This window comes from Emydura macquarii, unplaced genomic scaffold, assembly GCF_026122565.2.
Source record: "Emydura macquarii macquarii isolate MOO-44397 ecotype Brisbane River unplaced genomic scaffold, CSIRO-AGI_Emac_v2 contig_3062, whole genome shotgun sequence".
NCBI lineage: Eukaryota > Metazoa > Chordata > Testudines > Chelidae > Emydura > Emydura macquarii.
In genome coordinates this window covers 2712742-2736852 of record NW_027133199.1, presented here as the reverse complement: position 1 = coordinate 2736852, position 24111 = coordinate 2712742, and the positions used below count along the sequence as shown (strand labels likewise).

The window sequence follows — 24111 nt, the reverse complement described above, 5'->3', positions numbered from 1 at the left end:
CATCCCAGTGCTTGAAATTTCCTTGCACACATTAATTAATTAATCCTCACAACAAACCTGTGAGATAAGTATTACTTTTACAGGTGGAAAAATTGAGGCATGGAGAGGTTAAATGATCTCTCCAAAGTCACAATGGAATTTTGTGGCAGAGTCAGGAACAGAACCCATCTCTTCTCACTCCAGGTCCTGTGCTTTAACCACAAGACCCTCCTTCCTTATTACATGGGATATGGAGCACAGCCCATCAGATGTTCAATATGAACTTTAAAAATTTGTTTAAAAGAACATTCAACCTTAATAGGCTACAGAAATAATTTTAGAAGCTATCACTGCAATTAAATGTTCTTTTAAGCTATAAATTCTCTCTCTCGCTCTCTCTCTCTCTCTCTCACACACACACACACACACACACACACACACACACTTTGTATATACAAGAAAAAGGAACCCCTGAAGTAAATAATTTGAAAATCTAATGAGATTGAATTATTTTAAATATCAAGTTAACTGAAAAATCTCTATATCTAAATAACACTTTAAAACAGCTGTTCTCAGATAGATACTCAGCCGAAACAAAATCAGTTATGAAATACTATCTTCTTAACTACTTGATTTCTCAACACAAATTTATTAAAACTAAAGTTACTACTTACCTAATCAATCATTTAAATTGAAAAGCTGAAAATGTTCCACTGTGGAAATTAATACAGACCTTTCTTCAACTAAACTCAAAAACCACTGCTGAATAGCAACTACAATAAATTAGTTTTCTTGTATAATTCAAATCCTTTACTTGTACCAAAAGCAAGAGCAGCAAATAATATTAAAAGAATTCTGTTTTAGAAAAGTATATTTTTGTTTAAACATATCACCAAACTCTGAACATGACACTAACTATTCACCCTATCCCTCTCGCCAATAATTTTCAATACTTATATCTCCATTTTGGCAAAATTTCATTTTGATTGGTTTTACAACATCGTTGATCATGAAACAAAACATTTTACATTATAATATACCACGTATATAATGTATTATTAATTTGTTAATTAGTTAGCAATTAATGTACACAAACTAGTATCACATCTTACTTATAAAAATCCATAAATTACTTAATATTTCTTACTAAGATTTGTTCATGCATAGTTTTCTATGAATAAATAAATTATTTTATTGCCCCAGGTAAGCTTTAATTTTTATGCTATAAAAGTAACTATGCTTAATTGCTGACAAACTTCTTTCTCTCCTGAAACATTTTATATAAAGGTTGAAGGTGTTCAAAGTGAACCATCTAGTTAGTGCTCTCTCTTAAAATCCTAACTGAATCCTGACATTATTAGCTGAAATTGTGCTTAAAATTCAGTTTAAAATGTTAATGGCATGAGAAGATAAAATTATTTGCCTCTATCGTCTAAAATGAAACTCTACTGTACTGTGGAGCCTGTAATGGTATTATTACCATGAGTGAATTTAGGACCTATCAGCTACGCTTATTTTACATGAAACTCCAATTAGAGCAGTTCTAAAATATAGAACACCTTATCAGATTTATTGAAATACCAAAAATCAATCAACCAACCAAGAAAAAAAACAAACAAACAAACCCCAAAATAATAAACAAACAAACAAAAAACGAGAGCCAAGACTGAAAGCGGAATTAAAAAATAAGGTTAAAAACTGACTTATGTAATCTGACTAGATAAAAAGAATTAAAGAATTTTCTGTATTTTTTTAAATTTAAGAACGCATTTTTAAACTTAAAAATAGGAATAAAAATGCATGAACATAGTAGGCCTTTAACATGTTATTTAAAAGTTTCTTCAGTAATATTATATGCTGCAGTTTAAACAAACACCTAGCAAATTACAAATTTGAAGAGCATTCACAATTCACAGTGATTGGTGTTGCGCAAATACTTATATAAATTGAAGCCTCTCAATAGGAGTCTGTCTTTATACGTTCTTCAAGGATATATATGCTTTATCAATTATGGACTATTAGTGTACTTTGTTAAAATTACTTTTTTCAAACATTACATATTCAAATAAAAATTACTAGAACATTTGTCAAAAGAAAATATATGCTCACTAGTGTAAGAAACTGAAGTGTTCCTAAAGGTCTCTCATAGTTATGGGCCAGATCTTCCAGGGGTCTTTCTTAAAGTTGGCTACTGAAGGATTTCCCACTGTGTACAGTAATCTCAGGTGGCATACAGCTACTATTGTTGCTCCTATACCACCCTTTCCCAGCCATCGGAAGAGTGGGTGTGGCATACCTGCAACCCAGTTATCCCTATCTGCCAGAACAGCCGTATATGACCATATGCAGTTCATGCTGCTCTAACTTATGTCATGGACCAGGTGATCCCAGCTTCAGGGGAATACAAAATGCTAAAAGTCACCTTTGCACCTCCCTGCACTGAACTGGGCTATGCACAGCTTGGCTGCAGCTCAGGACATGGGCCTAAAAATCTGTTTAAAACAAAGCTTTTCCTTTAAAGAGATACATACAATCCCTCTGTTGAAACATGCATATTTGTAAACATAAATTCATTCAACTTTTATTTTTTAAATACCTTTACATGCACTTTTTGCTAAGTATTAAAGAGTTGTGCGTCAATAAATGCTTTCCCCCCTTTTTCTCTTTCATCCTGTTGTGTTGTCATTATATAGAATCTATAATATCACAGAGGGGCAGCCGTGTTAGTCTGTATACAGCAAAAACAATGAGTCCTGTAGCACTTTAAAGACTAACAAATTTAATTTCTGCAGGCATAAGCTTTCGTGGGCTGTAACCCACTGACATCTGACGAAGTGAGTTACAGCCCACGAAAGCTTATGCCTTCAGAAATTAAATTTGTTAGTCTTTAAAGTGCTACAGGACTCTCGTTGTTTTTGCTATAATACTACAGTAATTCCCATGGCAAAAAGTGGCAGCATCAAACACAGGCCCAGGTTACTAGCCCTGTAGATTCATTCATCAATCTTTCCCTTCCTGTGAGCAACAGTAGCTACAATTCATCCTGTCTCCACAGAACTCTCTTCATCTTTCTGTGAATTCCAGGAAAGAGGTTTTGTGGGTACAGGGTTCATGAAGAGGGAAGGGATAGAAACTGGGCGGGCTAAGGGCAAGAAGATCAATACATCTTCTTCCCCCAAGTCAAGCCCTGCACAGATTCTGTGGAAATTATAATAGAACCTGGGACTGCATTATCTTTTCTGCTGAGCTCACATGCTGAGTGCCAGGGGGCAGCTATTGCCAAGAACTGCAGCTTGTTCAGCGGGGGCGGGGGAGGGGTTGGAGGAGGGGAGAAGAGTGGGGGAGATGGTGTCAAAAGTTGGCACAAAGGCATAGGGTCATTACATGATGACACACCAAGTTTGAAGGCTGGCATGGTGGCCTATATCTCTCAAAGATGTTCTCCCTCGGAGTTCCATCTTCAGCTTTATACTATGATTATGGCTTCAATGAAGAAGTGAGCAGAAGGGAAACAGGACTTGGGAGGAACAAAAATGCTTTCAAGTAGTCATAGGGAGAACATAAACAAATTACTGGCAATGTAAATTGTTAGCATAAATGTTCTCCCTTTTAATATGCCCCAGTACATATATTTAATAAAATATAAATTATATTGGTTGAAGAAGGTTTAACAAATTAAGAGAATAAAGCTTTCTGTACAGATTATGTTAGCAAAATAAGCATTCAATTTCATAAAGCCACTAGATAGGTTTGTAGTTGAAAAGTGATAAAACAATTTTATGTTTCTCCTATACTGTAACACATTTTAGTTTTCTGAAGTTTGCCTAATTTATTAGCAGACATCATATTTTGAAAACCTGTCTTCCTTGTGGCAATTATTTTTGTTTTTATAAATACACTCATTGTAGAAATAACTGTCAAAAGCAAGTTCTATCATGCACTTATTACACTAATAGGGAATTTGTGCCTAAGGAGTAAGTCAAATGAGCCAGTATACGGTCTTTTTTTGTTTTGTTTTCTTTTACTGAATGAGCAAAATCAATCACACATCAGTGTTGCTGTAAATTTATGTGCAAAAGCATTGAAGTGCTTTCCTACAAATTACAACGTAGAAACACGTTAACTAAACAATTAAATTCATACAATCAGATTTAGGTATATAACAACACAAAGAGGAAACAGAATTACAGTACATTTACAACACAAGACAAATACATGGAATTAATTAGAAAATATTGTAATAAATAATTCATGAATTATAGTGCAATTGATTTATGCATAAATATAACTAATTGCCTAAAAATTGGTTATTAACAAAATCTGTCAAAAATCAAGGCAGCCACAGAGTTTTACTAAATTACTGCGACAATGGAAATACTGCAATTAAAAAACAAATACAAGTATTTGTACTGTAAACAACTAAAAAAAAAATCAGTCTCACTAAAGTTAATATACAATTTAATATAAAATTGTCATTAGCTACCAGAAATGGTTTAAACAACTTTACTGAGCAGTAGTTCTAAAAACAGAGGCACTGTTTTTTAATATAAAATACTTGAGAAACATTCAAATAAGTAGAAAGCATGTAGGGCTTGCTTTCGCCTTCATTTAAAAGTCTGCTGAAACATGAATTTTCAGAAATTGTCAATTACGAAGTAGTGACTGGTAACTGAATTTATAAAAACAGTTCAAAGGTACAACTTAAATGACATTTAAATGGAATACACTGGGGTTCGGGAAGGGGAACCTACATATTTCCCTGCCTTTCCTTAGTTGTGTAATCACAGGTTAGCCTAATAATTAGAAACAAATATTTTTTTCTTTTTAAACACTTACAGTTTTGAGCATCATCTATAAACTATCAAAAAATATTTTAATATACTATTTCTGACCAAAAAATAAATAAATACAAGTACTAAAATGCTGAAAATTAATTATAATATTACGTACAAAACTTCTGATTACTGTTAAGTCCATAGTAAAATGATCCCTGATTTTATGAATCCTGTCAATTTTTGGTCAGGTCATCTTTTAAATGATATAAAAAGTGTACTGTAACTTGCCTTCAATATAAACTTCTGACTCAATTTATAATATTGTCTGAGGAATAAAAAACTTCAGTGTGGTACAAATATTAGGCAATGTATTGAAGCCCCAAAAACTTTTGCAAGTAAAATTCTATATAAAGAGAGATTTTGAAACCTTTAGAGTACTATCAATTTTCTTTTTCCACTGGGGAGGATACATTAACAAATTAATCTTTCTGGCCCTCACAAAATATGGCTTAATTCTTTAAAATCAGCGATGACACTGACACCTGCTCTTATGTATCCTATTTTTTTTATTAAGTACAATTCTTTTTACAGAAGGATTCCTTTTCTAATATGCAATTAAACCTTAATAGTTGAAGAGGGTACACTATAGATCTAAGAGACCAAAAGACTGATATGTTGGTGGTTGTGCAGTTTCACTTAACTTTTTATGGATTAATTTATTTTAAAATGTAAGCAATTACCTGTAATGAGGTTAATAGCCAAGAGCTAGATTTTACCATCTATTTTTAAGAGAAACTCTCCACTGAGTTCAGTGACAAGTTTCTTTTAAAAGTCCACGGATGTGGCCCTACATGTCTAATGTAGTCTTACATTCACACAGTATAATTAGCCTATACACAGGCAAATTTAAGCAAAAAACATGTTTGACAATGTATATGTGTGAGAAAATATACAAAAGTAAAAAATTTAAGTGTTTCTGGATACATGTGATTTGGTTTAGAAAAACAATCTAAACCTAAATTTTAATTGGAAAAAGGGCACTGATGTTGAATTTTGAATGTACAAAGCAAGCCCTCATTCTTCTTATGTAGACATATGCTTTATGACATTACACCACCAAAATTACGTATTATATAAAATCCAATGTAAATGCTTGGAAATCAATTTAAAAACTGCAATCTGAAGACAACTGGTCTCTCTTAGAGTCTATTAAACGTCTATTTAAAGATTCTATTTAAAATGAACTGCCTAGCTTCTAACTACCAAATTTATAAAGAATTTATATTACTAAAAGTTCAAAACAGCTTCATTGTTTAATATTTGTGATTCTATCAAGACCCTGAACTGCAAATTTGGTTATTAGCAAAATGATAGTATATCGGCCCATCAAAATGAAAACTTGATATTCATTTTGATAAACTGAAAAGGTTTGAAATGTCACAGCAGCAAATACATTACAGTTACAGTGAGGTTTGTTTTGTTTTGAATATAAGGAGTGTGACACAATCCTTAAATAAATTTTAAGTAGTCATAACATTAACTAGCCAGCACTTTTAAATCCATTCTCAAGCTCATTCTGTGCACAGTATGAACATGCTCTATGTTGCATTCCAACTTTCTTCTTAAACCTTAAATTCATCTTATTTTCCAAACTAAAAAGGAAAATGATGTTAATAATTAAGTTTAAATTATTTTATGCTTAGTATTCCATCTTATTACATATTTAATAATTCTATAGCTACAGTAATTTCTCAGTTTTCATAAATGTATATTCTGTAAACACCAATTTCTTGCTAAACCAACAACAAAATTCTTTTTAAAATGAAAAAAAAAATGCAATTTTATGTCTGCTAACACACATTTTTATTAATTAAATGTTTTGGTTTTTTCTAGTTGTATTGGAGATCTAGTTATGAAGTATTTTTCCCCCCCACAGAATGTACTATATCCTACTAATACTTCACACATCCATTTCCTTGTAAGGAACTAACTTTGTAAATGAAAAAAATCCCTTGATTTATGTATTCTGAGTAACTTACAAACTATTGCAAGTATTCTGAAGTATAAAAGTTTGCAAACCATGGGTCATGTATTTTCATAATAAGATGATTTATTCAATGGCTAGGTGGTTCTTTACCAATTAAAAATAATGCTTCACATGACAAATACTTGTTTTCCCAAAACATTTTATGCTATTGACTACTAAAGAAAACCTGAATCTTTTCCACCTACTTATACAAGGATTTTATTAAATACACACTATCAGAATTAAGTGAGAACTCTATAATTCTGTCCACAGTGAAAACCCTGAATAAAACTATTTTTCAAAAAGGCATGTATGTGGTTTTTGAACTGTATAATTTCATCTTCTGTCAGAGTGAGCATATGTATTTCTCATATGTGTGTATACAGACAGACATACACACACACCAAACAATTTGCTAATAATTAATCTACACAGGCTTGCTGCTGTTTTTGCAGCTGCCAGTCCCTGAATCTGTCATATTAAATAACCCAGTGTCTGGTAATCGAAGTTTCTTCTTCGGTGGAGTCTTCAGTGTTCCAGATCTTTCTTTAACTTTGTATTCTAAAGTGCTGTGAGGTACCCCATAAATTCCTTGTGCTTTGGAAACACTCATTTTCCCACTCATTACCATAGCAATAGCTTCTTCCATTATTTCATGATCATATTGCCGATAGCGGCCACGTTTTTTCCTTGGCTGTTTATTGTCTTTGCGATCCAAACCATCTTCTGTATTTTCAGAGGTTCCATCTACTATTCCATTCTTAACATTAAGACACAAAGGAGAGAGGTCCCCATGCAGAAAGTAGGAGTCAACACTTGAGTGAGTTACAGGTCCAGAACATTCAATTTTGTTCTGTTTAGGGAGTATGTTTTTCAATTTTTGAAGAGCTGATCCTTCTAAGACTGAGGAGGTTTTGGAAACGTGGTACATAACATCCAGAAGACCAGCACTATCAGATTGTGGTTTGGACACAGAACTTACTCTTAGCTGAGGAATTTTTAACTGTACGGTAGGATTTGAAGTTTCATATTGTAGACTTTCACTTTTTTCTTTAAACTGAGTGACCATTCTCTGTAGAGTTAACTGGTGGAGGTAACTGGAAGCTGTTGGGAATTTTAATTCTGAGGTTTCAAGTAGACTGAGTTTACTTTTTTCTGTGCGCTCTGCTTGAGCTCTTGCCCACAAGGCTACTTTTTGCAGCACTGCACAAGTTTCTTTTCTGTCTTTAAATGAATAACTATCATTGAAATCTCGAGTTTTGTTTTTAAAAAGTGCAGGCTTTCCTGCTGGTAAGGCTTCTAAGTGGAGAAGTAAAGTTTTTTGAGGTATGCCATAAAGTATGCCTGCTTTATTTATGTCCAGTGCTCCAGACTGAATGTCTTTCAAAGCTTTTGAGAGCAAACCATCTGCAAACTCAGCACTTCTTTCCACATAGTCCTCTCTGTGTCTGTGTAGTCTCCTGGATGGATGGAATGAAACGATGGTAAACTGATGTATGAGAGACTCTCACACAGCTATGGAAGGGAAGGGTCCACTCCTTTATTATACTCCTTGCTTAGGTAACATCACTGCTTCTGATACTTTTAAGTCTTTGAGATGTGGTAGTTACTGATTATCATAGTAAAATGCTACAGTTCTGGTAGGACAATGTGTCAATCATACGGTGGCTTCTACAGCAGCCCTTCCAAGAACTTTAAAGCCTAGCTCAAGATTTGATAATATTCTTATGTGCTTGCTATATATTCCCTTTGATACATGCTTGCAGAGCAACACTTTTAATTTTAGTTATGCAATTAACGTTCCATTAAGTACCCAAATCCTAAATGAGATTTTGTTAGTAGAAACGTGACGTTACCGCTAAACAAGTAATAAAAGAGTCAACCTCCTTATAGAAAATTTGCAGCAATAGGTACATTACTAAACACAAAAACCCCAGACTTCCACAAGACTAATTTTCTACATTCATAAGATAAAGTGCTGCAATTAACAATTAAGTCCCATTTTGTCAATATACAACTCAGTTTTTAAGTTCTAATCGCTATTTATATTTTTCTAATTATAAATCACAGTAACTTTAAAACTTTTTCATATCAATAAATTAACAACAAAATTTTACACAATTCAACAAATAAAGCTAATTGTATTCTTATTTGGAACATATTATTTTGTAAGATGTACAGGTGACAAAAAGGGTTCTGCTATGGCTAGTGGATGGGAGGATGTCAAAATTATAACAAAATCCAACAGAACAATGTATTTCACTATTTTTGTTTCAGTTAATGTAATGGTAGCTTTCAGCATGTGAAACAACATTTTAGTTTTTAATGCTGAATGGACATATTTAGCAATTTGCCACCACACACCATAGGCAAAACCATGATGTAAGTATAACAATTAAGAGCTCTCTCTCTCGTTAAGAGATATTAAAGATAATAGCTGTTTAACTTGTTCATGTTAGCTGAAGGATATTTTTAAAATCTAAATATGGATGTTATATTTTTTGTGCAAAATGGAAGTTTCCTAAATAAAACCTTGAAGAATAAATTTACATTTTTTTCTACTATCCTACTTTATTGTATTACATAATTAAATTTTCAGTTCATTTTTAGTAACATGAACTAAAGTTTGGTGATTGTTCTGATAACTTTTCTTTAACAGAAAAAGAAAAGAAAGGAAAAGAAAAAAGAAATGAAACAAATGATATATACATAGACACACACTTATGAGTGACAAATTCTTGAGGAAAGCAAAATATAAACTGAATTTGTGTGTCCGTATATACTGTAAAAGTATGTTATATATATAAAAAATCAATCTGCTTTTAGAGATTTTTTTTCAGTGTTTCCTTTTACATAAAACTAAAAAAAATTTAAAGGCTGCTTACCCAGACAGTGAATTTTCAGAAGATGATGGATCATATGTTGACTCTTCCAGCCTTGCGCTTTTCTTTGTGGAGAGATCTAATACTCCATCCCCTGTAATAAAATAATCATAAGAATTTAAGAATTTTCTTGGAACTTTGTTACTAAAATTTTATACACATGGCACAACTTTTTAATATGTGATCTATGTTGTAATACTGCTGACATCTTAGTTCCTTTAACAGTGTGAAATGTTGAGGAGTTAAATTTTTGCAAAATTGATTTGTAAAGTTAAACAAGAATTAAAAAAAAAGTCAAAATGAAAAGTGGGCCTCTAATTATACATAGGAATCATAGGGCTTAAAAGCAGATATTATTAGGCCTTAAAATAGAATTCTCATACCTTGTTTCTTCCACAGATATATTCCAAACATACCAATAAGTCATTGGCAATAATGGTTTGAAATGTGACTCATAAAACTGAACATACATAATTCAAGACCAAGTTCACATTAATAAAAAGCAAATCAGTGATACACTAGTAATAAATACAAGGATCCAAAATGATGAAGGTCACCAAAAAGATATATGTCAGGGGAGGGATCTGTGTGTCTGTTGGAGACCAGATCAACGAAAGAACAGTTACTTAACCTACAGTAACTGTGATTCTTTATGATGATGTAATCCATGTGAATTCCACTGAAGGTGCACATGAGCTCTGTGCATGCAAAATCCAATTCTTTTAAGCTAGTAGTGTCTGTTGGAGCTGCACATTCTTCCACGAGGGCACACGGTGGGTTGAATGCAACCCTCTCTCAATTCCCTTGCATTTCAAAGCCTGTGTTCACTGAGAACTCTGAAAGTGGGGACAGAGGGTGGGTTGTAGCAGCCATACTGACTACAACATCCTGAAGCACTACAGTTACAGTAGGGTAACAGTTCTTTATTCTTTGAGGAACTGTCAGTATGGATCCCACTATAGGTGACTGGTAAGCAATGAGATGGTGGGATTGAGGAGTCACAGCTGATCAGACAGATAGAAAGTAGTACCACTCTTCTGAATTTGGAATCTGCCCTGGCTGCCATCTCAAATGTATACTGTTTAACAAAGGTCAGTGGGTTACTCCAGGGAGTTGCCTTGCAAATCTCTGCAACTGGTACATTTCTGAAACAGGCCAATGATGAGGTCTCCTGTGCTGTGGTGGAGTGTGCCCTGATTCTTGCAGGGAAGGAGGAGGGCATTTGGTATCATATGGAAATGCACTGTCTAATCCATTTGGAAAGTTTCTGGGAAGAGATCACCTGATCTTTCTATACATCCGATACAGCCACAAAGAGCCAGTAAGAGCCAGAATGGTTTAGTCCTATCTAGGTAGTAAAGTAGCTCAGGCAGGAGTTTGATCTCTAACTGGAGTGTAGGCATGAAGGAGGTCCTTGATGAATCTTGACACTGCAGGGTGTAAGAAGACTGAATGCAATTGAAGTGGTATATGATATGCTGATATTGCTAAATGGATTCAGAGCGATAAATGCCAGTCCTGATCGTTTCAAGAGCAGCATGTAGCCTAGGATCTTTGGAATCAGGGCTTCAACCAATTCACATTGTTTTGGGCTGCCCACATGGAAACCTCTTCCATTTGCAGAGCAGATCCTTCTAGGGGAAACTTTCCTGCTGTGCACAGAACCACCTGGATCATTCTCTGTCAGCAGTGCTCATCCAGCCAGCATCCAGGCAGTCAGGTATAGCGACTGCAGGGCCAGATGTTCTGAGATACTGAGTTCATGCAAAGAGGAAAAGTGAATGGGAAACTGATTGGACTTCGGCAGTATGTCTGGCAGCCAAAATTGACTTGGCCAATATGAGGAGATCATGATAGCAGTAGCCTTGTCCCATCTAATCTTTGATATTATTCTGGAAATCAGGGGGATTAATGGTTAGGTGCAAAGGAGACCTTGACACCAGCAGAGTAGAAAGACATCTGGTAGAGATCCTAGGCTGACACCATCCCAACAGGGGAATGTGTTGCACTGACATTCTCTGTGGTGGTAAACAGGTCTATGGTCACAGTCCCCCACTGTTGGAAGATCAGGTCTAGGATGAATGTCCACAGTGACTACTTCTGGTTGGTTATTAGTTTTCTGCTTAAGATGTCTTCAAGGTCATTGCTGACCTGCCGAAAGTGGGGGTCACTCTGTGTTGGTGACACCATTCCCAGAACACTATGGCTTCCAGGTAAAGTGGGATCAATCAAGTGCCCCTTTGTTTGTTGATACAGTGCATCACAGATGTACTGTCCATAAGGACTCTACAGAGTTCTGTGGAACTGACAGGCATGCTAAACAGGTCAATCTGATGTCCTCAGTCCTAGGATGTTCACATGCAATTTCTTGTATTTGGAGGTGATTCAGGTGGGCCTCCCAAACTCTCCATGATGCATCCATAACAAGTATAGTTTGGGGGGAAGGAGTTGAGAAACATACCGTTTTCTCACATTCACAGGGGTCTAGCCATCAGGTGAGTTTTCACAGGATTTGGGGCATTACAGTGACCAATCTTTTCATACTGTGTTTGGTGGGGGAGTACACTGCCCTTTGATAGTGTTGTAATGGTCGCAAGCAAAGTCTGGCAAGCAGCATCATGTATGTATGCAACAACATGCAACCTAGTAATCCCAGGCAAGTGCAAACCATCGTATATGGTCTTGACCTTATATCATGTATGGGGAGAAAACAGAATCTGTTGATTGAAGGGAACAGAATCTGTCTTCTGGCAGATACGATCATGTTGACTGAGAGTCAAGTAGGGCCTTCTATGAAGCTATCATCTGGGATGGAGTGAGAGATGACTTTTCATAGTTCACCAGGAGCACTAACTGAGACAACAGGATGAGGATTCAAGCTAAGGCTACCTTGGTCTTGATATGGAGCTTGCCCTTGTTCAGCCAGTTGTCTAAGTACAAATAGATGTGAAGTCCCTGTTTCCTTAGCTGTGCTACTACCACTATCAGGCACTTGGTGAAAACTCTTGAAACAGTGAAGGTTATGAAAGGTAGCACCTTGTATTGGCAATGATTGAATCCTAATGTTAATCTGAGGTACTTCCTGTGGGCAGTATGCAAATACAAGTCCTGCAAGTTGAGAGCCATGACTCAGTCTTGAGCGTGGAGCGATAGAATAATAGAAGCAAGTGTTATCATCCTGAATCTGAGGCAGCAAATGTATTTGATGAGCATTCTCAGGTCTAGAACAGGATGAAAGCCCCCTTTCCTTTTTGGATTGAGGAAACACCAGGAGTAGAAGCCTCTTTCCTAGTACTTCTGAGGCACCTCACCTATGTCATCTAGACAGAGTAACAAGGCCATTTCTGTTTGTAAAAGGCTCTCAAGAGAAAGTTCTCTGAAAATGGATGGGGAAAGGAAGGTTGTGGTGGGAAGGGAAAGGAACTGGATGGTATAGCCACAGGTGACAATATCCAGCACTCATTTGTTGGTGTAATGTCTGACCATGCCTGATAGGAAGAGGCAAGGAAGCTTCCAAAAGAAGTGCTCTGTTGACTGTTTTTGGTGCAGCTCTCAACTGAGTGGTCAAATTTGCTGGCATGTGGACGGAATACTGTGCATGGCTAAAGTGGTGGAAGAGGAGATTACATACCTTATAGTAACTAGAGATTCTTCCTGATGTGTGGTCCTTATCTGTATTCCACTGTGGGATATCCATGCTCACCATACACCCAGAGTTGGAGAATTTTGAAAGCAGTGTCTGTTGACCTGCGCATATCTCCTTGCTCTCCTTGTGTGTCCAACTGAGACGATAAATGGTGGGGTAAGCTGACCACATCTCCAGTTTCTTTTCTATTGCAAATCAAAGTAAGGTCCAAAGCAGAAAGGAGGAAGGGTGGGTAGTAGTATACAGATACAGACCACATGTCAAAGAACCGCCAGTTACTATAAGTTAAGTACCCACCTCATTTTCGAGTGCTGGTCCCTATGTGTATTCTGCTGTGGGTAACTGACAAGCAGTACTTAAGAAGGAGGAGGGTGCAAGGAGACAGGTGGCAAAACCATTTGAAGGAGCACTGTCCCAAAGGATGCATCAAAGGCAAAGTCCTGTACCACAGTATAATGTCTCATGAACATATGGACGGAAGTCCACGTCACTGCTTTACAAAATGTCAACCAGAGGCACTTCCTGAAGTGATGCTACAGATGTCACTTGTACTCGTTTAGAATGAGCTCTCACCTTCTGTGGGGGAGTAAGGTCAGACAACTGATAGAGTAAGATACAATCTGAGATCCTCTGAGAGGAGATAATTTGACCTTAGACTCTTTTCGCTATAGTGATAAAGAGTCTGGGAGATTTTCTAATCACGTGTCCTTTGTAGAAAGATGGCAAGAGCATGTTGTATATCAAGGGAATGACACCATCTCTCCTCACACACAGATGCATGCAGTTTTGGAAAAAATGCAGGTAAGTAGATGGTTGGTTTATGTGCAACTCCGAAACCATCATGGGAATAAATTTAGTAAGTAGCCATAAAGAGACTTTGTGCTTATGGTATATAGTGTATGGCAGATCTGCCGTTAGGGCTCCCAATTAAATACCTTTCTGGCTGAGGTGATGGCCCCAAGGAATGCAATTTTCATCGATAGGTGAGATACAGAACATGAAACTAATGGCTCAAAGGGAGGGTTAGTAAGAACACAGGACAAGATTCAAGTCCCAATGACAGGGAGAGTTCCTTACTGGTGGAAAGGTTCTAATTAAGCGCTTTAAGAATCTTATAATCAACAGCTGAGTGAAAACCAAATAACTATCTGCTGGTAGACAGCACACTGTCATGGCCAGGTCATGGTTGGCCAGAAGTAGTAGTCAGAGCCAGAATCCACAGTCATCAGACAAGAGTCAGGAGTCAACTGGGTCAGGATTCTGGGAAGTTAGAAGCAGGAGACAAACTGGAGATCAGAATCGCAAGTCAGATGCCAGGAGTCATGCTGGGTCAGGATGTCAGGAAATCAAGCTAGGGAAGCAGGAAGCACAAGGCACACAGTCCAGAACAGGATGGATCCCAGTTGTTCAGACAACTTCCTATTTTTGTTGCTGCCATAAGTAAGGCCAGTGGACCAATCAGCTGCTCTGGGACCCCACCAATAGGACTGCATGGGCTGGGCTTCGTGGGTCCTAGGTAACAAGCACCAGCAGGCTGCCAGGTGGAGGGTTGGGGCTTGGCTGCTCCTATAAATCCTGATGACCCAGGTTCAAGTCCCATGGTTCATGACATCACTCCCACTCCTAGGGGCGCCCTCCAGGTGACATGGGCCTAGGTTTCTTACGGTGGCTCCTAGGCAAGGTCCAAACCAAGGTGGGAGCATCAACATTTTCTGCTGGCTCCCAAGTGTGTTCTGGAATGTAACCTTCCCAACTGATCAGGTACCATGTTTGACTTAGGAGTTGAGGACTTCAGGAACTATGTACTCCTCCTGACCCTGCAGTTGTACTGGTAGGGGTGGTGATTGGGCTCTATGGGGAAATGTATTCTCTTAGAAGTGAGACATGGAACACAGGGTGAACGCCAAGGGATTGAGGGAGCTGGAGCTCAAAGGTGACCAGGTTGATTTGTCACTGATTGTAGTATGGGCCAAGGAACCAATAGTTTAGTTTCCAGAAGGGTCTGTCCGTGCGGAGGTGTTCTGTTGAAAGCCATACCTTTTGTCCTACGGAGTAGGTGGGGGCCTATTGTCTATGTTTGTCCATATGCCTTTTGTAGCCCTCCTTTTCCTTTTCTAGGTGCTCCTTCATCTCCTTTAAGATGTGAGGTACTAGATTCAAGGCAGATAGGTTAGGGGAGGATGCGGGTACTTGTGGGTGAAATCAGGGATGGTACCATAGCTGATAAAGAAGGGACTGTGGCCTGCAGTCTGCATTACTATATGAGAATTCCGCATATGACAACAGTGAAAAACAATCATCCTACTGATGGTTGATATAACATCCTAACTATGGTTGAAATGATCTGGTTGATTCTTTCCATTTGACAGAGGATAGTAGGCACAGGACAGGTGCACAGGGATTTGTAATAAATGTAGGGCCTTGTGCCAGAAGTGGGCGGTAAACTGGGGTCCCCAGCTGGAAATGATTATTATAACGGAGGTCATGGAGATGGACTACATGGTTTATCCAGAGCCAGATAGTTTCCTCTGCAGAGGGTAAACCTATTCAGGGAATAAAGTGAGCCATCTTAGAAAAGCAATCTACCACTGTCAGGATGGTCATGAAACCAGTGGATTCTGGCAGTTCCACCACAAAGTGAAAAGAAATGGCTTCCTGGGCTCAAGATAGGGAATCCAGAGGTTGGAGGATACTGAAGGGTTTCTGGCTCGGGATCTTGGTGAAATCACACACCTGGAAGGAAACTACAAAGGTCTTTATTGTAGGGCACGTCTGGGGCCACCAGACAAAATGGGATGTTGATTGTTGGGTTTTATAGAATTCTATGTGTCCTGCCAAGGTGGAGTCAGAGCACAATTGAAGAAGCACCACCCTTGCAAGTTCTGGGGGAACACAGATACCGTTCCTCACAAATATGATCACCTCCTGGGTGTAGTGAGGTTCTTGGCTGACAATAGCCAACTCGTCAGGTGGAATTCCAGAGACAGAAGCAAAGTGGATGAGGGTGAGTAGGTCCGAGCAGTGAGTTGCATTAAGAAAGTTATGAGACTTGAGAATGTAGGCTGGTTCCAAATTAGGCCTCATGAGTCAGAACCATATCTTTAGGACAAGGCATCAGTCTTGCCGTTTCTGGTTCCAGGGCAGTTGGCCAAGGTAAAATTGAACAGGAAGAAGAAGAGGGTCCATTGGAGCTGTTGGTGGCTTAGGGCCTTGGCCCTGCGCAGGTATTCCAGGTTCTTGTGTTCTGTAAACACGTGGACTGGATGACAGGTCCCTTCCAAGTAGAGCTGACACTCTTCAGAGGTTGTCTTAACTGCCAGGAGCTCTTTGTCCAAGATCTCAGTTTCACTTAGTAGGTGTAAGCTTCCTTGAGTAGTAGACAATGGGATACAGTATTTGCTCAGGACCATGCCTTTGGGAGAGGAGTGCCAAGATCGCTGAACTACAGATGTCAGCTTCCCCAATGAAAATGTACACCATGTTGGAACGGGCCAGTACAGAATGGTGGTGAAGGAAATTTTCAATTGCTCAAATGTATGCTGGACCTCAGGTGACCAATAGAACTTGGTGGGTTTTTTGGAACAGGGCAGTGAGGGGCTCAGTTTGTTTTGAAAAATTGGAAATGAACCTCCAGGAGAAATTCACAAAGCCTAAAAATCTTGTAGGTCATGCACATTGCAGAGGGCTGCCCAGTTATGGACAGCCTGGACCTTGCACGGATCCCTCTTGATTCCTTCCAGGGACAGAATGAAACCCAGGAACTCTGCTAAGGTCTCATCAAATACACACCTTTCTAGTTTAGCATACAGACCATGTTGTGGAAGTCTCTCTAGGATTGTTTGGCTATAACTTATGTGTTGGTCCAGATCATCTGTGAAGATCAACAGATCATCTCAGTACACTACCACAAACTGGTCCAGTAGGTCTCATAGCATATTGCTAGTGAAGTGCTGGAACATTGCTTGGACTTTACTCAGTCTGACTGGCATAACTAAATATTCAAAAGTGGCTGTAGCGAATCCAAAAGGCAGTCTTCCATTCATCTCCCTCTTGGATACAGATAAGACTATAAGCTCCCCAGAGATCCAGCTATGTGAACATGCAAGCAGCCCCAAGCAATGCAACAACTCGGCTATCAGGAGTAGCAGATAACAGTTCCACATTATCGGTTTATTATAGGGTTTAGTAATTGACACAGAGGCAGAGGCTGCCATCCTTCATTTTTACAAGAAAGACCAGGGTACCGTCTGGTGAAGTTAATTTGCAGATGAACTCCCAGACCAGGTTCTCTTGGAGATATTCGTGCAATGCTGCTGCAAGTTCAAGTTTATACAACTTCTGAGCAGGAAAGTATTAGTGTAGATGTCCATCCAAAAACCAAGCTGAGAGATGAAGCATCTTGGGGTTGGGATGCTTGATCCTGCCTCTCTCTTGGGCAAAGAGCTTGGGAAACAATTACATTCTGATTAAAGGGTGGGATGACAACTATAGAAGGTTTGGTAACCAAAACTTTCTGGTCCAACAGGGGTCAATGAGGATGATGTGTGCCTTATCTTGACAAATTTTCCTCAAGACTCAAGGAAGGAGCAGTAAAGGAGGAAAGGATGATTCAGCTAGGGAAGTTGGAGAACATCACCTTGAGAGTGTAGCCCTACAGCACCTCTGGAGCAATGTGTTGTGCATTTCTTGTTTGTTTGTGAGGTGAACAGATCCCAGGTGGGAATCCCCCACTGAGCAAAAACGTTGTTTACGATTGACTCATGCAATTCCCACTCATAGTGGCCAAATGCCTGCTGAGGGTGTCCACCAGCACATTCTGTGTCCATGGAAGGTAAGCAGCCAAAACTGTGATTTGATTCTTGATACACGAGTTCCATAGGTGGAGTGCTTCTACACACAGGGAGACTGAGCTCACACCTACGTGTTTATTGATGAAAAAAAGACAGTTGTCATATTGTCTGACATTATGAGGATATGGTGGGACCAATGAATTGTAGAAAAAGTCTGCAAGCTTCTCAAACTACCTGGAGTTCCAGAAAGTTGATATGCATCCTGGCTTCTCAAGGTGTCCAAGTGCCCTGAACCATATGGCTAACCATGTATGCTTCACAGCCTATGAGAGCCGTGTCTGTGATGATCATCTTGTCTGGTGAGGATGGTGGGAAGCAGATGCTCACACACAGTTGATGAGGATCCTTCCACCACATTAGAGATGCCATTACTTTAGAAGGAACTTTTACCATGGTGTTCATGTATTTGGTTGGTGAATACACAACATGGAGCCACACCTGAAGGCAACGTAGGCAAAGTCTGGCAAATGGGGTAATGTAAGTCCATGATGCCACATGCCCCAGGAGGGCAAGACAAATTCTAAGGGAAGCTCAAGGGTTGCATATAACAATCTATCAGGGATGCGAAACCTGTCCTTTAGCAGACAACCTCTTGCCAGGACTGAATCTAGGGTAACCCCTATGAAGACTATATTCTGTTTCAGAGTGAGAATAGACTTTTCCAAGTTGACTTTGACTTCTAGGGAAGAAAGTAGTTGAAGCATTAATGAGGTCAACTTGTGGGCTTCTTCACAAATCCTGATAAGAAGCAGCCAATCGTCAAGAGAAGAGAATGAAGCTGATCCATCTGAAATGAGGACTATGCCGGAAGATCTTGGTAAAGACTCTAGGGGTAGTGAGAAGGCCAAATGGGAACGCTATGTATTGGAAGTGGTCAGGGCCCACCATGAATCTGAGAAAATGTCTTTGTGCAGGGTGAATATCCACATGAAAGTAAGCATCCTTCATATTGATAGCTGTAAACCATATGTCTTTTTTCCTGGGATAGGATTATAGATGCCATAGTGACCATGCAAAACTTCAGGTTTTGGATAACTGTTGAGTTTGTGAAGATCGAGGATGGGTCTCCAGCCTCCCTTCTTTTTGGGGATTAGGAAGTATATAAAGTAAAAACCTTTCCTTTGCTGTTGGATAGGTACATGTTCTATTGTTCCTCACTGGAGGACTCCACTTCCTGTCTGAGAATCCGCTTGTGATAACAGTCAAAGGGACAGGAATGGAGATTTTGACAGTAGTACAGAAGTTAACTCAATTTTATAGTTATATTGGATGACATCTAATGCCTAGTTGTTCATTGTTCTGGCACTTCAGTTGTGGTAACAGAGTGCTAAATTACCCCCGAATAGCATGCAAGGATTGGGTAGTGGTGTTATCATTAATGGTTTCAAACTCGTATCAAAAATATTTTTTCACCAGGAGATGGGATTGAGATGGTACTATAGATGTAGCAAAATGAGACAGAGTACTCTTTGCCTTTTACGAGGAGGGTCATTAAGATAGCTGGAGATAAAACTATTGAGATGCTGGTTTAGGTCTGTAAGGCTGCCTGTAATATTTCCTTTTAGGGCAGATGCATATATTCCCAGTGAGAAGAGGGTGGGGGTCTAGAGTCATTTAAAGTGGGCAAGAACTCAACCATCATTTCATTGAAAGGTGGGCTTAATCAAAGAACAGGTCATCCATGGTGTTTTGGACATCCCTGGGAAATCCTGAGGTGTGTAACCATGACTCACAATGCATTATGATGGCTGTTGCCATCAACCAGGATGATGTGTCTGCTGCATCAACTGCTGATTGAAATACAATTCTGGCGACTAGCTTGCCTTCATCAGTAAAAGCCTGGAAATGAGCTCTGTCTTGTGCTAGCTTGTCTACAAAATCCATGAATTTTCAGTAGTTGAAATAGGCATAGTTAGCCAACAGCGCTTGATAGTTCACTGCACAAAACTTAACGCTAGTAGATGTGAATACCTTTCTTCCCAGCAAGTCTAAACATTTTGCCTCCTTGTCAGAAGGCACAGATTTAATGTGTTGCTGCCTCTATTTCTCCGTGGCCACTTGGACCACCAGAAAGCTCTGTGCCAGGTGGGTAAAAAGTAATTTTGCTCCCTTGGCTGGGATAAAACATGGTTTCTCTGCCCTTTGGAGGTAGGAACATGTGGCTGGTATATACCAGACTGCTCTAGCAGGTTCCAGAATAGCTTCACCAGGAGAAGATGACAATCTTGTCAGTACTGGTTCCTAGTCCTCATTTTCAGCAGGGTTAGGATGAAGCTGACTGTTCCCTCGGAGGGGAATGGTAGACAGACTCCCTGGCAGAACACATGGGTTCTGTATATCTGGCATACAGATCTCATATTTTCCAGTATGTTGCATCCTTGAGTCTTTCAACTAGTTGTGGTCTTTCATCTAGACCACACTTCCTTAATTTGCTTACAAGAATGTCATGTGGACCATAATAAAACCCTTACTAAAATCAAGATATATGACATCTACTGCTTCCGCCCCATCTACTAGGTCAGTAAGCCCTGTCAAAGAAGGAAATTAAGTTGGTCTGGCATTTATTTTTGACAAATCTATACTGGATATTCCTTATAATCCTATTATCCTCTAGGTGCTTACAAACATAGTTTACTAATTTGTTCCAGTATGTTTCGAGGTTATCTAAGTTAGACTGGTCAGCCTATAATTCCCTGTTCCCTTTTTCAAAGACCAGGTACTATGTTTGCCCTTCTCCATTCCTCTGGGACTTCACCCACCCCTCAGAAGTTCTTGAAGATGATTTCTAACCGTTCCAAAATATATCCTCACAGTTCAACACCAAAGCACTAACACAGTTCCTTCAGTCTTTGCTCATATGGCTTGCATTCCAGCCCATTGATCAACTTTTTCACTCACCTCTGGATCCTTTCCAGTTTTTCCACATCCTTTCTATACACTGGTGACCAAAACTGGACAGAATACTCCAGCTGAGGCCTAACCAGCACCGAATAGAGTGGTATTATCACCTCCTGTGACTTGCATGCTATATCTCTGTTAATGCAAACCAAAACTGCATTTTTTATTTTTTTTTTTGCAACAGCATCACATTGATGACTTATGTTGAGGTTGTGATCCACCACAACTCCCAGATCCTTCTCAGCGATTGATGTTTTTGGTAACAAAGGTGGATGCATCCTGATATCCATTTAGATAGTTTCTGTTTTGAAATGGCTTGCCCGTTTGATTGTTCTGTTATAGAGACTAATAGTTTTGGTGATTTTCTAAATATTTTTGTTCTTTCAATGGAGAAGGCTAATGCTCTTCGGGTGTCCAAGATGTGGAGTGCTGTCTCTCTCTTGTCTGCATGCAGTTTTGCAAAAAAAAAAAAAAACAAAAAAAACCACAGGTAAATGGATGGGTTCATTTAAATTAAATGTGGAGGCGACCTTTGGTAGGAATTTAGAATGTTGTCTTAACGTAAATTTGTCTCTAAAGAAAGATGTTTATGGAGGATGTGCCATTAAGGCACCTACTTCTTCCATGCATCTAGCAGACTCGACAGTGAGGAAGAAAGCCACCTTCATAGACAGATGAAGTAAGGAACGTGGCAAGAGACTCAAATGGAGTTTCCATGAGTCCGAATAAGACTAGGTTGAGGTCCCACGTAGGAGCTGGGGTCCTTATTTCAGAGTAGATGTTTTCAATGCCCTTGAGGAAGAGTTTGGTTGTTGGGTGGGCAAATATGGTGACCCCATCCACCTTATCGTGGAAAGCTGTGATGGCTGCAAGGTTGAGCTTGTAGAGAGCCCTCGTTTTTTTTAGTTCTAATATGTAATCCAGTACCCTTGGCAGAGGAGAGGATATTGGTATGATTTGTTTGCTCTGGCACCATGTGCTGAATCTTTTCCATTTATGAGTACATGTCTTTCTTGTATTTGGCCTATGGCTGTTTAATTAGATGTCTTTTACTTCTTCCGGGAAGGTTTTTTTCGTTTTCTCTGAGCCATGGAGTAGCCAAGACTTGAGGGGCAGTATTGTCAAGCTGGGATGGTGGATGTGTTGCATGTCTTGGGGGAGGAGACAAGGTATTAGAGGAAGATTTTGAGGTATGGAAACCAAGTTTGTTTGGGCCATGTAGGTGCTATTAGGATGACTCTGGATTTGTCCCTTCTGATCTTGTGTATGACCCAGGCTAGGTGCAGGATCTGAGGAAATGGGTACCTTAAGGGCACATCCCATTTGATGAGGAAAGTATCGCCTAGGGAGCAGGGTCCCTGTCCTGCTCTGGAGCAAAATTGTGGGCACTTGGTGTTCAGTGCTATTACCAAAATAGGTCTATGGTAGGGAACCCTCATTGTTTGAATATTGTGTGTAGAACTCCGGGGTCTATTTCCCATTTATGATTCTGTGAAAAGTCTCTAATTGGTGCATCTGCTGTGGTGTTTTGACATCCTAGAAGATAGAATATTGATATGTTAATTTTGTAGCTGATGCACCAATTCCAGAGTAGCATTGCTTTTATGCACAGGGAGTGTAATCATGCCCTCCCCCTTTGATGGTTTATATAGAGCATGCACATCACATTGTCTGTGAGGATCCCGATCACTTTTATCCTTGATTAGTGGTGGAAAGTGATTGCATGCGTTACAGCCTGCTCGTCACTCCAGCAAATTTATATGCAGGTTGGACTCCGATGTGGACCATCAGCCTTGGATGATGTTGTTGAGTAGATGCAGCATTCCCCAACCTATTCGTGAGGGATCCGTGGTGACTATAATTGTTGAAGTCCTTTGTAGAAAGGGAGCTCCTGTACAAATGTTCTTTGGCTGCGTCCACCATTTTAGAGAATCCTTTACCTTGTTTGGCATAAGTGAGGTCTCTCTTTAGACTGCCTGCGTGGTATGTAGACTGTTCAAAGGAACACCTGCAGGCATCTCCTGTGTATTCTGGCATGCCTGATGACAAAGTTGTTGCTGACATGTGTCCTAGCTGTTTTAGGCACACTCTGGCTGATGTTTTCGGGCTGTCTGTCACTGTTGATATTAAGATGATGACTGAGATGAAGCGTTGTTGAGGTAAAGAGGCTGTAGCTTTTGAGCAGTTGAGACAAGACCTAATGGATTCCGGAGGAAGGTTAGGAACGACTGACAAGCAAGGTGGACTGCTCGTAATTCCAGGATGTTGATGTGCACCCTGCCCTTTCTGGGGACCATAGTCCTTGGGCAGTGTGGCCCAGCCTAAAAGTGATGCATCCATAGTGAGGAAGGTGCTGAGCGTGGGAGTGTTGAAGGGGGTGCCGGCCATGACTCTGACCAGGTCGCACCACCATGCAAGGGAAGTCAAGACTGAGGGTAGGGAAGAAGTATCCTTTTGTGGATGTGGTCTACTTCCAGGTTGTAGACAGTACACAGCTACGGTTTGAGACATCAAATGTGCAGGCGTGCATAATAGGTGACCAAAGTGCAGGCCGTCATGTGGCCCAGGAGGCAGAGGCACTGTCAGAGACGTGTGAGAGGGTGGTGGCAGAGTTGTGCAATGAGGGAAATAAGGGCCACAAAGCAGTCAGACAGCATAAAGGCTCTTGCTGCAAAGGGAGTTTAGCAGAGCTCCTATGAAAGTGAGCCCGTGGGTAGGTATGAGGGTCAACTTGTTCTCATTGACGCAGATCCCCAGGCTTGAGAGGAGAGGGATACGGATAGTGATCAGGAGATGTTGCCGGGACAGTTGTCCAGATACAGAAACGAGATGGGGAGGGCAGTTTGTGGGTCTTGAGGGAGGAATAAAAATGGATGTTTGGACAGGTGCTGTGGGAAAGAAGTGGATGAGGTAGTGGCAATAGGATACTGTGATCGTTATGAACGTGGACATCGATGCAGTTGATCCTGCCGGTGCGAAGGGTCCGGTTGGTAGGCAGGGTGAGCAGGGTACTGGGGGCGGAAAGAGGACCGGTATTAGCAGTGACCTGGGGCTA

The 24111-nt window shown here is 39.7% G+C and overlaps 1 protein-coding gene across 9 annotated transcripts in view; it reads right to left on the bottom strand.

Annotated features, from left to right (window-relative positions):
• Positions 1-24111, bottom strand: part of LCORL (ligand dependent nuclear receptor corepressor like) — a 170859-nt gene that overhangs the window by 25547 nt on the left and 121201 nt on the right. For 6 of the 9 annotated variants that reach the window (XM_067530361.1, XM_067530358.1, XM_067530356.1 and 3 more), the window contains one exon: positions 9666-9756. In XM_067530361.1, coding sequence (XP_067386462.1) covers positions 9666-9756 — 91 coding nt within the window. Of the gene's footprint in view, positions 1-7136; positions 8241-9665; positions 9757-24111 lie in introns of those variants that run through there. The other 3 variants (XM_067530360.1, XM_067530364.1, XR_010916652.1) reach the window with 3 other exon arrangements.